The sequence below is a fragment of the Ictalurus punctatus genome, chromosome 14 (genome assembly GCF_001660625.3).
Source record: "Ictalurus punctatus breed USDA103 chromosome 14, Coco_2.0, whole genome shotgun sequence".
In the NCBI taxonomy this organism is placed as follows: Eukaryota; Metazoa; Chordata; class Actinopteri; order Siluriformes; family Ictaluridae; genus Ictalurus; species Ictalurus punctatus.
This window is the reverse complement of record NC_030429.2, coordinates 1,584,049-1,600,659: the sequence shown is the minus strand read 5'-3', so window position 1 is coordinate 1,600,659 and position 16,611 is coordinate 1,584,049. Positions and strand designations below refer to the sequence as shown.

At 43.0% G+C, this 16,611-nt stretch overlaps 1 protein-coding gene across 1 annotated transcript in view; it reads right to left on the bottom strand.

Moving 5' to 3' along the window:
- The window catches only part of mybpc1 (myosin binding protein C1), a 34,464-nt gene that overhangs the window by 1,678 nt on the left and 16,175 nt on the right, over positions 1-16,611 (bottom strand). The window contains 24 exon segments of the mRNA XM_053685489.1: positions 1,309-1,495; positions 2,797-2,933; positions 3,455-3,614; positions 3,746-3,885; positions 4,041-4,236; positions 4,345-4,433; positions 4,714-4,881; positions 5,377-5,511; positions 6,476-6,664; positions 6,851-6,955; positions 7,518-7,677; positions 10,028-10,164; positions 10,291-10,397; positions 10,556-10,721; positions 10,827-10,993; positions 11,088-11,193; positions 11,276-11,400; positions 12,257-12,265; positions 12,954-13,086; positions 13,171-13,334; positions 15,213-15,269; positions 15,938-15,986; positions 16,082-16,199; positions 16,298-16,446. Of these exon segments, the coding sequence (XP_053541464.1) occupies positions 1,309-1,495; positions 2,797-2,933; positions 3,455-3,614; positions 3,746-3,885; positions 4,041-4,236; positions 4,345-4,433; positions 4,714-4,881; positions 5,377-5,511; positions 6,476-6,664; positions 6,851-6,955; positions 7,518-7,677; positions 10,028-10,164; positions 10,291-10,397; positions 10,556-10,721; positions 10,827-10,993; positions 11,088-11,193; positions 11,276-11,400; positions 12,257-12,265; positions 12,954-13,086; positions 13,171-13,334; positions 15,213-15,269; positions 15,938-15,986; positions 16,082-16,199; positions 16,298-16,446 (3,153 nt within the window).

Genomic DNA, 16,611 nt, shown 5'->3' with positions numbered 1-16,611 from the left:
AGACACAGAGATTCCGCTGAGAGGCAAACTAAGTGACGTGAGCACGCATGGCGCTGCGATCAACGAATCCACTCGCGTGCTATAGGTCTGAAAGGAATGACGGAGGGGGTTTCCTGAAATCGGGAATGGGGTCATGCTTCTCGTTTAGTGCTTCCAACGAGCTTGATTAAAAGCGGAAGGATCTCATCTCACGTCACAGCGAAAACACCTGAATCCGTTGTTAACGGGGCAACCGATTCAGAAATTGAGATCGAGCAGGCCAGCTACGGGATCTGCAAGTGAAAAGCAGCAGTTATTTTCTCATGATGACAAAAATAACTGTAAACGTGTACCGAGAATCGCGACATCATATCAACCACCGGGCCCTCCGAAAGTATCGGAACGGAACCGCAAAGGCCCGGCCTTTTGTTGTTGTTTTTTTTTTTTTTTTGCTATACGTGGAAGACATTTGGGTTTTAAAAGACGGATATGAGACGAGAGATCAGAATTTTTAGCTTTCGTTTCCCGATATTTACATCTCGATGTGTTGAACAGCTGAGAACACGGCACAAACAGCTGACCCTCGGCTTGAGCCCTGGGTTTCGCCTGTGAAGACTGCATTTGTCGTTAAAAAGGATAAACCAATATGAAGGTCAGAGAGCTGTCTATGGGAGAAAATCACCGGGTATATAATTGGCTGGGAGAAACGACAGGGCAGGGGAGAAGGTTTCACAATCCACCGTTCGAGGAAGACGTCGAGAACAGAAATATAGCGGCCGTACATCGAGATGCAAACCACTCGTCAGCTGTAAGAATCAAAAATCGGAATTCACAAAGAAATACGAAGATGAGCCACAACGGTCCTGAAACCAGGATTAACCGCCACCAAAGTGATGGAAAGGCCAACGCGAGGCATATGCAATCAAACGTTACGTGTTATTTACTGTTAAATTAGGAAACGAAAGCTCGTCTCATCTTTTGATCTCAAACCCAAATGTCTTCGGTGTATAACTGAACCAATACTTTTGGCAGGAACTGTATGGTAACTCGTGAGTTATAAACGAATACGAATGGAACGAGAACCAGCTGAAAAAAAAGATGAGATGAATGAATGAATGAATAACAGCTACGATACTGTTTAGTACTGGCTCCTGTGAGACACAATCGCTACGCTACAATGGACTTAGATGACATTTCTAACAGTCCTTAATATAATTAAGCAAAATTGTCGTTCTAACCCCATGACCCCATGATTAATCCCATGAATAATCCCATGATTATCTATGATTATAATCAAACTGCATAACTTGCACTGAAGCCCAGACTGACCTTTCACCTCCACTTTGCAGTCCACCTGGGCCTCCCCGAGGTCATTGATGGCCTTGCAGCTGTACATACCACCGTCGAATGGGCTGGGCTTCCGGATCTCCAGCGTGCACACACCCTGGCTGCTGAACATGCGGTAGCGTGGGTCATCAATGATGGTGATCTTATTCTTCATCCAGATCACTTTGGGCTATTATATAATGGAAATATCGAACACATCTCAAACACAAATCTCAGAAACCTCACCAAGTACTGTACAGTAAAAATACATGACATCAAGTATGTCACGTCAACGTGGCAAGGATTGCACCACAACAGTACTAAAAGTATGCGGACACGTGAACACCACACCCGTATGTGCTTGTTGAACATCCCATTCAACAAGGGGCCCAAACCTGTTCCAGCATGTTCCAACACAAATCCCCACAGTCAAGCTCCAAAATCTAGTGGAACGCCTCCCCAGAAGACTGGAGCTTATTATTACAGCAAAGAGGGAACACGTCTGGAATGAGATGTTCAACAAGCACAAACCGTATGGGTGTGATGTTCAGGTGTCCACATACTTTTGGCCATATTGTCTATCTGTGCATTTGAGTTAATCCTTTACCTTCAAGTTCTCGTAACATTATTTATGGCATTAATTACCTTAAAAAAAAAGTAACTTCAGTACAGATCGAGGCGTATATTGTGGTCTGTATATACGTGGATGCGTGTTCAGGGTGGCATCCGGATCCATCGCAACCTCAGACCAGGATAAAGCCGTTACCGAAAGTGAACGAATGAATGAATTGTTGCAAGAGTAAATTGTGACCAATTGAATCAATGGGCTATTGATGTGATGGTGTTTCTCACACTATATACTGTACGTAAAATCTTACTAAATCATTATCAAAGTTTTAGAAAAATCACGAGACACTGCATTGTTCAAGAAGGAGGCAAACGGACTACCAGGGATGAACAAACTTTGATCCGAAAGGTCCAACTGAACACCAGGACAACAACAAAGGAACCGGTGAAGGAGTTGGGGGCATCAGGTACCAAATTATGAACATCCGGCATCAAGAGAGTCCTGTACCACCATGGCCTGTCATGCAAGGAAGAAGCTCTTACTCAGGGACTGGAATAAAAAAGCCAGACTGGAGTTCGCAGGAGATCACCAGCCTTTTGGTCAGAGGAAACAAACCTCTAACGGTTAGGCCGTAAAGAACAGGGAGGAAAAAAGACTGAGGCTTTTAATCTGAAGAACACCATGGGGGTGGCAGCATCATGTTGTGGCGGTGTTTTGCTGAAAAAGGGACTCGATGCCACCGATGCCACCAAAGTACTGTGAGAAGCTTATAGAAGGCTACAACAAGAGTCTTATTCAATATATGAGATATTATGGAATTCAAGTACTGTAGATACCCTGCAATCAGAGCATCTCTGGAGCGTTACTGATCTGAGTGGCGAATGGCTGATATAAACACGGCGCTACACACGTCTCTCACGTACCCGTGGGTTGGCGCGGACGCTGCAGTTCAGGGACGTGTTGTACCCCGCGACAGCGAACGTGTTGATGAGCGGCTGCGTGAACTTGGGCGCCTCTGTGAAGTCGTAGTTGATGTATTCTGGGTTCTTCAGGTTCATCCCTGAGAAAGAGTGACAGGAGGCAGAAGAGGGAGAGGAGGAGGAAGAAAAGAGGGGATATGGAGAGCGGGAGTGTGCATGATACGGGCCAAGCACTGTATCATGGGGGAATTTCCCTTATGTGATGAAGAAGAGACAACACCGATTTATTTTACCATTAGGCCAATAAAAAGCGCAGTGTGCAATGTTATATATATATATATCTATATCTATATAAAAAAAAACATTGAACAGCTTCTAGTCCTTCTATCGAGTCTACAGTTTGCAGGTGTATTATATATTTTCACTCCGAGTAAGCAATAAAAGTGAGAAGATAAAAGGATGGAGAAAGGTACACTGCAAAATATGAGTATGAGTGTGTGGAGAAAAAAATATCGTTTCAAGGCAAACCGAACATTGGATGGATTGTTCATTTCTACCTGGTCAACTGGATATTTGTGAGGAGGTCCGAGACAGCGCCAGCGAGACTGAACGGAGCGCTTAAACCTTACAGAGGTCGTCACGCCAGCGAGTCGAAACTTACCCTCCTTCACTATGACTGCTGTGTCTTTAGTGGTGGTGGCGTTCTCGCTCAGGCCCACCATGTTCTCCGAGTAGATCCTGAAGTAGTACTCGTTGCCCACTACCAGCTCATTGATAGTGATGCACGTGCGGTGGTAGTGCTCCACACACGTGTACCACTCCTGTAGACGTGAAAGCCAAAGTGGACATGATGCGGTTATTATTTGAGCGAATGAATTCGTCGAGACTGTGTTGCGAGAACATGCTGCAACAAAAGCAGGAGACTGGCAAACAAAACAATAATTGCATATACCATGGTCTTTTTGTCTGCCTTCTGGATGGTGTATCCTGTTATGGGGGCATTGCCGCTATCCTTGGGTGGCGTCCAGTCCAGAGCTACATTGTCACCCCAGACCTCCTCGATTCGAACACATTGTGGAGGACCAGGACGGTCTGATGGACAGAGCATAGAAAGAGACATTTGTTGAACATGGTCTAGGCTATTGCACAGCACTTAAGTGAAAGCTCCTGTGTTTTTGACCATCATACGGTGTTCCAATCAAACTATTATTTGCGAACTTTGAGTGTTATAGAGGATGAACGCTAACCCACGATCTGGATGTCCAGGATGGCTGTATCTGCAAGTTTTTCCACCTGCACCATCATCTTATATTTTCCAGAGTGCTTGCGCTCGGCTTTGCGGATGAAGATGATGCTGTCGCAGTCTGAGTTGCGGATGTTGACCTGCGTAGGATCGATAGCTTCGTCGTCCTTCAGCCAGGTAATCTTTGGCCTGGGCTTGCCCTGGGGGAAATCTCAACCTGATGACGCGAACTCTAGCTTTTTGTATAGTCACATTTCGTTTAAATTCCACGAAACGTAATCAAGTCCGTTTAACGATCACGGCCTTACCATGAATGGCACAACGAGGTTGACCTGTTCTCCGACCTTGCGCATGTACGTCTGCTTCAAGTGGCGAGGGATGCGAATCTTAGGGGGCTCTGCGAGACATAAATTTCATAATCTGCTGCACCACCTACAGTACAATGCCGTTTCGACAAACGTAATAGATCTCTTATCATCTAAGGCGTTTGCAGGCACCTTCAAACGGAATAACCGACTCTGTGTTTATACTAGTCTTTACACACAAGCGTATTAAGTTCAGCGCGATTCCGCTATGAGCATTACTTTTCATATGAACTAGTTCCGAAATCGAGGGAAAAAATACGAGCTTTGCATTTTTTATTACTAAAAACTGGAGCTGCGGTTGATGTGGCTCACCGACGACCTCTTTGACCAGGATAGAGTGTTGAGTGGTGCGTGGTTGGCTGGCACCGGCTGCATTAATCGCCTTCACTCGGATTAGGATCTTGGACTCCGGTGTCAGGCCTGTGATGGTGTATTTGGTTTTATCAATCAGTTCCTTGTTGGCGGGTATCCAGTCGTCCGCTGTGGAAACAGAAAAATAGCCCAGCTATTATACGTATTATAAACACCTTCAGTTTTATTATACACAATTATCAGTCCTCACTAGACAATGAATAAAGTGGCAATACATACAATTTATTTATTTATGTATTTATTTTACTGCTCCATATCACGATATGATTGCTCAAGTACGTACAACGGAAATACTGACTTCATAGTACAGTTTAGTTGTGGCAGCTCTTATTTATTATTAGTGTTAGGGATAGTCGTGGGCAGTGGTGGCTTGGCAGTTAACGCTCTGGGTTACTGATCGGAAGGTCAGGGATTCATGCAGCCTTGACCCGGGGGTTCATCGCCTTAACCCTCTCTCTGCCTTGACCCTGCACTCTGACCCCAAATTCCTCACATGACGGGGTATGTGAAGAAAAGAATTTCACTGTGCTGTAATGTATATGTGACCAATAAAGACTCGTTATCATTGTCATTAAAGTACACAGGTCTATAGGGGTGTCTTACTTCCTTCAATGCAGTACTCCACTTGGTACCCGTCTAACCCGGCAGCACCGATGGTTTCTGGAGGACGCCATTTTATCGTCACGGATGTATCTGTCACCTCATCAACAACCAGCATAGTGGGTTCACTGGTGACAGCTTTAAGAGAGAGAGAGAGAGAGAGAGAGAGAGAGAGAGAGAGAGAGAGAGAGAGAGAGAGAGAGAGAGAGAATAAACACAAATCTGACTGCAATTTTCATACTAGCTGTGTTTTACTAAATAAGAGCACAGTACACAAGATATCACAATGCTTGTAGATCATTTTATATATTGCTCATATGTTGCAAGGGATAATCAAATATACTGTATAACAACATGGTGATAATCTATGAATAATCACACACACACACCATCCATCCATCTTCTACCACTTTCAGGGTCACGGGGAACTTGGAGCCTATCCCAGGGAGCACGGGGCACAAGGCGGGGTACACCCTGGTTGTACCAATCCATCGCAGGGAACAATCACATACACACTCACACACACACCCATTCATACACTACGGACACTTTGGAAATGCCAATCAGCCTACCATGCATGTCTTTGGACTGGGGGAGGAAACCCCCGCAGCACGGGGAGAACATGCAAACTCCACACACACACAGGGCCCCCGGCGGGACTCGAACCCCGGACGTGCAAGGCGTATGTGCTAACCACTAAGCACACACCAGTGGGAATGAAATCTCTCTGGCATGAATTCCCAGACTCTCCTTGGGCTGGGATGGATTCTGATCTCCTGAACTTTTAATTCAGCCTTTTAATTCAATTTTTAATTTAGTGTAGTTTAATGTCCTCTAAATCTCAGGCTTGTGCTGTGTGTGCTGTGTGAATTCTCTTTAAAGCGACAGCTGCGAAAGGGGTGTCTGAAGGGCACGCTCAAATACGGCCATGGTGCCATGGTATATCCTATGAAGGGATCTGCTAGGATTGTGCACTATTATCTTACGTTAAAAGACAAAATGGGTGTGATATAACCAGGCATAAGTACGTATAGACAGGTGTAGGCACTGGAGATGTTATGAAGACCAGCAAGCTGAAAGGTGTGACAGGTATGGTACTCACCAAGGGGAATAAAGGGTTTGGACGGATCACTGGGCTTGGAAACACCGATCGCATTAACAGCAAAAATCCGCACCTCATACGGCACACCCTCAATCATCTTCTTAGGCTCAAATGTGGTCTCTTTGCAGAGGTCGAAGTTAAGTCTCATCCACCTGGAGCTCTGCTTCTTCTTCCTCTCAATGAAGTATCCTGTAGGACAGAACAGCACAGACATACGGGTGTTGGAGAAGCTGCTTCTTTACGCGGATTCATGTTAAGATCGGGATTCGGTGATAGACGAAGGTTCCTACAGTACAGTATAGTATAAAAGGGCCTCCAATTGAACAATTATGCTGAATATAAAATACGTACAGTATGTTTGATGTATTTCCTTACCAGTGATAGGAGAACCCCCATCATAAAGAGGAGGATCCCATGTCATTGTACACCAATCACCACCAACTGCAGGAACCAAGGGAGGCCCAGGAGGATCAGGGATATCTAGAACACAGATATGAGAAATAGCATATATCATTGTTTGAAAAAGGCGGGATTTGAACCCACGAGGGTTGAAGCAAACGTACTAACTACCAAGCCACCGTACATGTTAAATAAACCTTCACAGTCAGGTCTACTGTCAGAGCTGCTGTTATAGAAAATGACTACATCGTCTACCTGATCAGAGCCGGAAATATTCCGCCGTATTACGGAATTATGCTTACAACTTGTACAACAATTATGTTGTTTATCGTAGCATTTATGTAAACGCGACTGCAAATCGTTTCTGGATTACTAAAGATTTGAGGGTCTAAATACGTACTGGTCATACAGAAGCATACTTAGGACATCACTCGATAAATATACACAAAGCACTTTGATAGTCCTGCTATCAAAGTCGGAAGCTGCCTAAGATGGCTGCCTGCTATCTTTCAGACTGTTTCACCATCACTAGTAGCTGGTAAAAGTAGCTTGATGGTTATAGACCACTGACAACCTATACACAATCCCAGTGAGCATTACTGTAGGATCCAGATGCTTCCGTGTAGTTATTTAAGAGCCTTACCCACAACCTTAATCTTGACACTGCCTGTGTCCTCTCCTGCTTCGTTCTGCAGGACGATCTTGTAGTTGCCACTGTCCTCTCTCTCAGTGACTTCAATAGTGAGGCTGGTGTGGTCAGAGAATGTCTCTGCGTGAACTCGGTTCCCTGTCTCAAGAATGACCTGTACACATGTATAATGGGAACTGGCTGAAGGTTTTATTGTATTTATATGTGTACCTTTGCCTCACAAAATCTCAGGCTTTGCGAACAAAAAGAGACATGCTGGTTGCAAAACGACCCCGGTATCCTAGCGACATGATGCTACATGGTTATAATCTGACTGAAGAACCTTATGAAGAATTTTATCAGCCAAAATGTTCTCCACTTATTATTAATGGATTAGCACTCGTGAGTTGGTGTCCTGTCAGGGGCTAAATGATGCTGAGCGGTGGTCTAGCCTGCATACACAATATATACACATTTCTTAGAAACCGAAGATATACAAGTCTCTTGATGCTTACAGTTTTGTTGTTTATGGGCACGCTCAAGACAATTACAAGGACGCTGTGGCACTGAAGGCCAACCACTTGTTAGCCGAGTAAAGCTGGCTAGCTAAATATGTCCATTAGGCGAAGTCTCAGTAAGAACCTGACCTAGCAACGTACAGAAAGCAGGTGGGAAAAACTCCTTTAGTGTTCAAATTCAGCGTTTTCTGTAGGAGTTTATCAGTCTCTCATGTTGTGTTGGAGAAATATCGGCCCACTCTTCTTTACAACATTGTTGCAGCATGTTTGAGGTTCTTTGATTCTGCCACAGCATCCCAATGGGGTTGAGGTCTGGACTTTGACTTGGCCATTCCAACACCTTGATTTTTTTTCTTCTGTAGCCATTCAGATTCCACCGTATCGTCCCATATCAGCACCATATCATCTCCATATCGGCACCGTATCCTCCCCATATCCTCTCCATATCGGCACCATATCCTCTCTATATCATCTCCATATCGGCACCATATCCTCTCTATATCATCTCCATATTGGCATCATATCGTCCCCATATTGGCACAGTATTATCCCCATATCAGCACTGTGTGCTGGTGTGCTTGGGATCATTGTCTTGTCACATGAACCATCTTATCCCAGCTTAAACTGCTGGACATTACTGCCGGGTCTCACACTTGACTCATGAATATTCGGGTATAAAGTGGAGTTCATTGTTGTCTCAATGACTGCAAGTTTCCCAGGTGCTAACCAAGTCCAAACCATCACCCCTCCACCAGCATGTTTGACAGTAGTTATGAGGCGTTTTTGGCAATATGCTGCGTTTGGTTTTTGCCAAACATAGTGCTGTGTACGACGACCAAACATCTCCACCTTGGTCTCATCGGTCCAAAGGATATTCACTCCAAGCCTGATCTTGCTGCCATATTCTTTTTGGAGCGGAGGGACATTTTCCTAGCCACCCTTCCATGAACGTACACATTTAACATGCTTACAGAGTCACATGATGTAGATCACATGATGCAGCTCCTGTATTCTTCCCTTTATATCTCTCAGCATTGAACAATCTGACCTTGGACTGAGACTGGGACGTCGACTCCTGGGACGATTGGGAAATGTCTTCAAGGCTCTCTATTTGTAAACAATCCTTGGCGAATGGCGAATTTCAAAATGTTTGGAGATGGCCTTATAACCCTTCCCAGATTGACGAGCAGCAATAATGGCTTCTCCGAGGTCATGGCTGATGTCCTTTCTTCTTGGCCTGATGTAGACGCACACCTGAGTGCTCCTGAACATAAAAATGCCAGACATTCTGCTTTTATAGAGCTAATCACACTTCTTGATAATGAACTAATCTGCATTCCACGAGTAACACATGGCTGCTGATGACTCTTTTAATGATCGAGGAAGTAGGAAATGTGTATTTATTATTTCCCACCTGGTTTCTGAATGTTGGTTTACTTTTTGGGGAAAAAAAATGAATCCATGGAATTTTGGGGGAAAAAATAAATGAATAAAAATTGGGGTGAAAAAATTCAATCTGTTGTGGCTTTTTGTTGTTGTTGTTGTTGTTGTTGTTGTCACCTGATTATTTGTTTGTTTATAGAAGTTGGTGAGGGCCACACAATTGTCATTTAGGCCCTGATAAACAAAAACAGAGAACTGAAGGAGGGTGTACATTCTTTTTCCAATGACTGTATGTCGTTTCGTTAAAGCAATAAATAAGACGTTTGCTAACTAGCAAGCTAATTCTTTGTTAGTACGCCAACTTCACTGATCCTTCTGTTGGCTCGGAATGGTGTCTGATTTGCCGTACACGCTATGGACACTTTTCCCACTCTGACACCCAACACCAAATTTTTAGAAAAACCAATATTGTCTTGCTCGTCAAAATCACTAGTCTGCAGCTACAGAGTCCTGCTACGTTTCCGCAACCAGGGGGCGTGGATGACGTCACAACGACGTGTGCCACAACAGTCGAGAAGACTGGCCTTCAACTTCAGTGATGACTGGCCTTCGGTCTCCACTCACCCGCTCTCCTTTCATCCACACCACTCTGGGTATGGGCTCTCCGCTGATGGGGATCTCCAGACGCAGCTTGTTACCAGCTACAATCGTGATAGTGTTATCCGGAGCGTTCAGAGCGTCCAAATGCACTTTCGGGGGATCTGAAATAAAAACAAACAGCAACGTTGTACCGCCAGAAACTCCGCTCAGCAACTCTCAGTAAGACAAGCTTGCAATACTTATATTCGTTAAGAATTTCCCTTTAAAGAAAGGACAGAATTTGGTACCTATTATGTGGATTTTGGCACTGAGGCTTTGTGTGTACCCTTCAGGCACAAAAGTATAGTCTCCAGCATCATGTAGGGTGCAGCTCTCAACTTCCATCTTATGGGTCCTGTCAGACGCAAACAAAGTCAGATGTTTTTTTTCTTTTTTCGAGGTCTTTAGTGTGTGCGTGCAGTGAAAGTTGGTATTTTGACCGGATACGTGTGCAGGAGTGTAAACACAGGTTTAATGCAGGGTGAAGATGTAGAACTGGGTGTGTGATGGTACTTGGCTCTGTGGATGATGGTGATGCGATCGCTGGACTGGATAAGTTGGCCGTTTCGGTACCAGCGCCCAGGAACGTTTATGGGTAAGATCTCACAATGCAGCTTGAGCGGCTGCCCCAAACGGATCGTTATGTCTTGTAGATCTTGCAGAATCTTCAGTGGTTTCACTGCGGGAGAGGAAAAGAGACAGAGAAGAGAAGAACATGTTTGGGGTTTTTTGTTGTTGCGCAGTCTTTGTTGTCTTTGTAGCAATAGAACTAAATTGTGCTCACAGTCCACTTGGACACGGGCTTCACTGGTACCCCCGGTTGCCATGGCGGAATAGGTGCCCGTGTCCTCCTTCATTGCGTCATCTATAATCAGCCAGTGCTTTGTGCCTTCAGACTTTACACGATATCTTGAACGCACCCCAGTAGGAACTTCCACCCCGTTCTTTAGCCTGTCACAGTGGAATGGGGAACGTGAAGTTTTTATACCTCCTCAATGTCATCACCTCTATATTTATACTTTCACACAAAGACAAAGAAACAAACCATTTCACTTGTGCTCCTTCTTCTGACACCTCACACTCTAGCTCGATCCGTTCATTGACCGTAGTCTTCACAGCCTCCAGCTCTTTCACAATCTTCACGGGCAGCACTGCACAGAGGGTCAGACCGACGTTTTCACAGGACGAAAAGACGCAAAAGAGCACTGACGTCTAGCGTGTACGAGAATTTACCTTTCACAAACAGTTCAGTGGTACATTTCTCATCTCCAGCTACCACCGAATAGGCGGCATCATCATTCATCTGGCAGTTATTGATAACCATGATTCTCTGTGTGCCCTTGTGCTCAAAGATAAACCTGCACAAAACCCACTAGTCAGTAATGTACTGGGAGTTTACCTGAAAAACTGCTCAATGCACTTGATGTTAATTACGAAGGGATTTAAATAGAAGTAAACACACTGTTTCCGTTTCGTTTGAAGATAAACGACCGTGATTCTAATATTTTCGAATTCATATTTGATAAATATTACTCAATGCTATTATTTGACATTTTTATTTAACACTAATACAAATTTCGACAATGATCATATGATTGTTCTTTAGTGTTAGTAAAACATACGCGTGATTTATTTATTAGGTAAAGACGGCAGCACGTAGAAAAACGTACTAATTGATGTGATCTGTATGTAGACTTTAATCAGTAAACAAGTGTGTGTAACGACTGGGTAAATAAATAGATAGATAAACACGTGGTGTCTGAACACCTTACAAAAAAGACATAAATCATGCAGAAAAAGCATATTCGGATATATGTTCGATTCGTATTTTAGTGGACATTGGTGCAAAGCGGTAATCCGGATGTAGATATAGGTTTAGATTTATCTCTACTGAGAAAGCTAGAGGTGACAGTGGGAAGAAAAAACATGGCCCGACACGGTCATTTACCACTTTAACCGGCGCTGTCTACGCACTGTGATGAGGCCTAAATCTGATTGAAAGAGTGTTACGTGTTACAACATTTTCTTCGAATTGCATTACAGTATTTTTCACACCGCTAATAAAATTGTTTTGTTTTTACGTGAGTTAATACACGCTTGAATAATTATATAGTCCAACAGGCATAAGTATGACAAGGTAACTGCTCTCCAGGATCACCACGCTCAGAGTAGATGTTAGGAAATAGGTAAAGACTTACAGATTCGAGCACTTACTTCCGATTACTTGAGGTTCAACGAGGAGTCCGAACGGATCCGCGCCACAGGAGGGAAGAGGCGGAGGTCATGGTGCACCAGGGAAAGTGCCGCGGCAAGACGGGCAGAAAAAGATGTCATTGCAAGCTTTAGAGAGAGGCTGGCGGATTGTTAAAAACAAGAAGTCCTGGGACGCTAGACATCATCGGATAGTAAAAACCAAAAATCTGCACTCTCTACTCAGATGGCTTTCGGTTAGTCTGCTTGTGAAAGGTGTTTCCTGTGAATTCCAGGAAACACTGCATACTTTCCTCTAAAACCCACGGCAAAACATTTTCACAACTAGCATCTTATCTATAGCTTCTTTGGGTTTAAAGGTAGGCTTCTGGTTAATCAACTGCCACAATCAGTCATAGTAGAAGAGTAAAATACATACAGATCTGTTTTCTAAATTTGGCCTGTTCCGACTAATGTTTGGAAATGTTCATGAATCCACACAAAGCTGACATTAATAGCACCTTTTCGGTTACAGAACAGTTAAAGCGGTTGGTAATATGTGACTGAATGTCAAGGACCATTACTTAAAGGTCCTGCAGAACCACAAGATTCAGATAAAGCCCCAGAAAACCCATACCATGTATGAAATACATTTTCTGAGAAGACCTCATTCGTGAACGCTTGAGGCATTGGAATGAAGGCTTGGAAATATTTGACCTACTTTGGAGTAGGACGAATCTCTTGGCCATTCTTGTACCATTTCAGTTCAACAGTCGGGTCAGCCAGGTCCACGACTAATCGTACCTTCCCTCCTTTGTCCACCTGGTACGCAGGTTCTAACCTCTTGGCAAACGCTAGAAGAAACAGTAAGAAGGTGATGAAATTGTATTCAGTTCAACAATTCTGGAATTCAGTCCACTAGGGAATCCCTGGAGCACCTTCACTCTTCTTCTCCTCTTTTTTCGTCTTCTTCAGCCTTTTCAGCAGACCGCGGAGGTCTGTGATGCCGTACGTAAAGGCGATCTTCTCATACTCGTCCGGTCGGGCGTTTTTCAGGATCTCCCAGACATCCACCTCTGGTACCTCCTCCTGTTTGTGCTCTCTGACACCACAGAGCACAGAAATCCTATCAGTTCAGCGCTCACCACCGGGATCAACATGTGTTCAAGAACCAGGAAGCTCACTACTTAAGATGCTTATCGTTTAGAGTACGTAAACAGCACCGTTGCTATTTATTGCTGAAGATTACTTCATAGTAACAGTTGCTTTCACTACATTCACTGCACGTCTTACCCAAAGGGATGGCCATGTGAACTAGCCTTATAAAACATCAGGGAAGGGATTTGTTATGCAGCTCGTGATTTTTAAATAGTGAAGAAAAAGAGAAAGCAGTTGAACAGACCAGTTTGTCAGTGGTGAAGTGAAATGAATATTCGTGGTAAAATAATAATCATTATTTCATAGGAAGACTATGCTGTGAAAGTCAAACCTATCATTTCAAACATGACGCTTTAAGCATTACAGAGGTAACACTGTATTCAGGTTATGAAACTTTTTCTTAGCCATGTTGTTATAAAGGCCAGTAACTGAGGGCTTGGAATGAGAGGTGAGTGTATATTAAAGGTGAATATTAGAGGTGAGTGTATATTAAAGGAGTTGTTAAAATAGCGTTATTGAGGGTTTTGTCGGACGTGAGAAGTTCAGTTAGTCATCATTAGTCTATGTCAGTCAGGCCTTACATTCACAGACATTGTTCTGAATGTCTGGAAGATCCGACAGAAACAGCATGAAATGATTCTTGTATTTTCATTTCATTTCCTCTAACACGTGTTTCAGGTCTGCATACAGGCAGACGTGTAGTAAAGAGCACTGACAGGCACATTTCCACTTGTATAATGTATTCATTTGCATTGAAAAGATGTAGCGATAACACTATTTCGCAGCTTCATTTAGAGGTGATCCACCAACTTTGCATAAATCGCTGGAAAGCTGAGCCCTTTGATTTGATTTTTCAAATCGGTGTCCTGCTTTTAATACTCGCGTAGCGCTGCTGGGAAGCAGCGACTTATGGAAGTTCTAATACTCATGGATCAATTCTTCTCGAGCTGTGTCAGTCTAGTAATTATGATGAAAGTGATTATCATTCAATTATCTAGTAACTATCGTGAAACTAATTTAAAAAAAAAACACTAGGCCCACTAATAAAACGATGGATCCCTGGATGTTGGAGAGGTTAAACTCTAATCCCAGTCCTAGTTAAGATTTGAAAACACAAAGGGCACTTTCCATGATTTCAGAGCATTTCTGGAACTTTAATGAATGCTGCCTTTAAATGAAGTGTTACCAGACTACAGTAAACCAACACTCTTGCTTGTCCATGCTGGATACACTATGGGATTGCGGTACTTACCGGCAGTAAGGTCTAATTTAATTACTTACTTACTTAATTACTTTCTGTACTAACCTGGTGTTTCTGAATGTGTGGGAAAGAAGAAGAGACAAGCCAAAATAAATGTGGAATTTATCTTAGTTACTTTTGTGCTATTTACTGAACAGCAGAGCACAAGAGCCAACCCTAAGCAACCTTTTTATTTAAAAATTAATTATAAATAAAATATACATACATACATACATACATACATACATACATACATACACACATATTATATATATATATATATATATATATATATATATATATATATATATATATATATATATATATATATATATATATATATCCCCCTTAAATGATGTGATTCATAATATCTGGCAACAATGGACGTATGCACAACATATTTATTAAACCATTATGTACAATGTATAAACATGCTGAAAATGACTAAAACAACCAAAATAGATGACATGCTAGCCAGGGCTTTAAAAAAAAAAAAAAGAATAAAAAAACAATGAAATAAAAAAGAAAGAAAGAAAGAAAGAGAACGACTTTGTCCCCTGAGGGGGAGACTATAGTTCTCACCTATGTTTAAGAAGCCCACTAAAGTCAAGCTCCCCTGCATCGTCCTGGCCTTCACTGCTGTTGTTAACAAGGAGAGATTAATGGAAATTCAAATTAGACACTCACAAACACCGGAATAAAAAACAACGCAACCCGGGCCCCTTCCTCCAAGCTATGCATTAGCAACAAGCAAACGCACAGTTGAGGCGAACACAAAAGCCTTTCGCTTTGGGCGAACCGGTTTTTGCGCAGGCTGTGTACACGGGTCCCGGGAGACCCATGACTGCCTTCTCACAGTAACCTTCTTGTGCAGGCGTTTTTGTGAGAACGATGAGTGTGCGTTGCTTTTTGGACACATTGCAAAATGTTCAAATGCAAGCAATGGCCTTGAACTGATCAACGCATTCGGTTGGACATTTTGTTTGTTTGTTTGTTTGGATGGTGGATTCAGGTTAATTGTGAACATGGGAATTTTATCCAAACCATGTCCTGACATTGGTTTGTAGAGGATTACAGGGTGAGAAGTCCATTGTAAACAATTAAACCACAGATATCACCTTGCCTGAGAAGAAGCACAGTTACATAATCACTACTTTTGTCAGCAGTATCAGACAAGGATGTAGAAAAATGGTGCATGAGAATGTATTCCCACATACACAGTTCTTTCCCTCATAATTCTAACAGTCAGGCTGCATTATCACTTATCTAAGCCGAAATCGAGTGCCATGCGAAGGGACTCTCGTTACCTTCGTTTGAAGGCTGAGCGAATGTCAATACTCTGAGTCTCTGGAACATCTGTAAAAGCAATAGTGTAAATACTTTAAATACTACATCAGATCTTAGTCTTAGGAGATTTACATTTACAAACCAACATGACAGACGAGACCAACCTTTGACCTCGAGGTCAAACGAGCAGCTGTCAAACTTATCCTTATAAGTGACCTCGCATCTGTAATTCCCACCATAGTTCTCCTTAGCCTTAATGATATGCATCTCATAGGTGTAAATCTGTGGAGCAAGTAGTTCAGGAGAAGTGGAACCTCAATAGAAGTGGAACCGATATTATTCTGGCCTTAAAAACGTTCCGTTTGGAATCTACGCGTTACCTTATTGATGCGGTCGAAACTTTCCTTCAGCTGTAGGTGTTTTCCCGTCTTGCTGGCGAGATCCATCCATTTCCCTTTGAGCCACTTGATAGTTGGCTTACGAAGCAAATCCTTGGCCTCGACCTTTGCAGTAAAGGTAATGTCTCCACCTTTAAAACATACGACATCGCGGAGTTAAATCTGAACATAGATGAGATGGGAAGCTCCTGTAAGCATTTTTTTGTGTGTCTCTCTTAAACCCTTAATCGGGTCCTCAAACTTTAAACCATGCCATATTACCAATGTGAAAGTTATTCATTGATGGTCCCCATGCC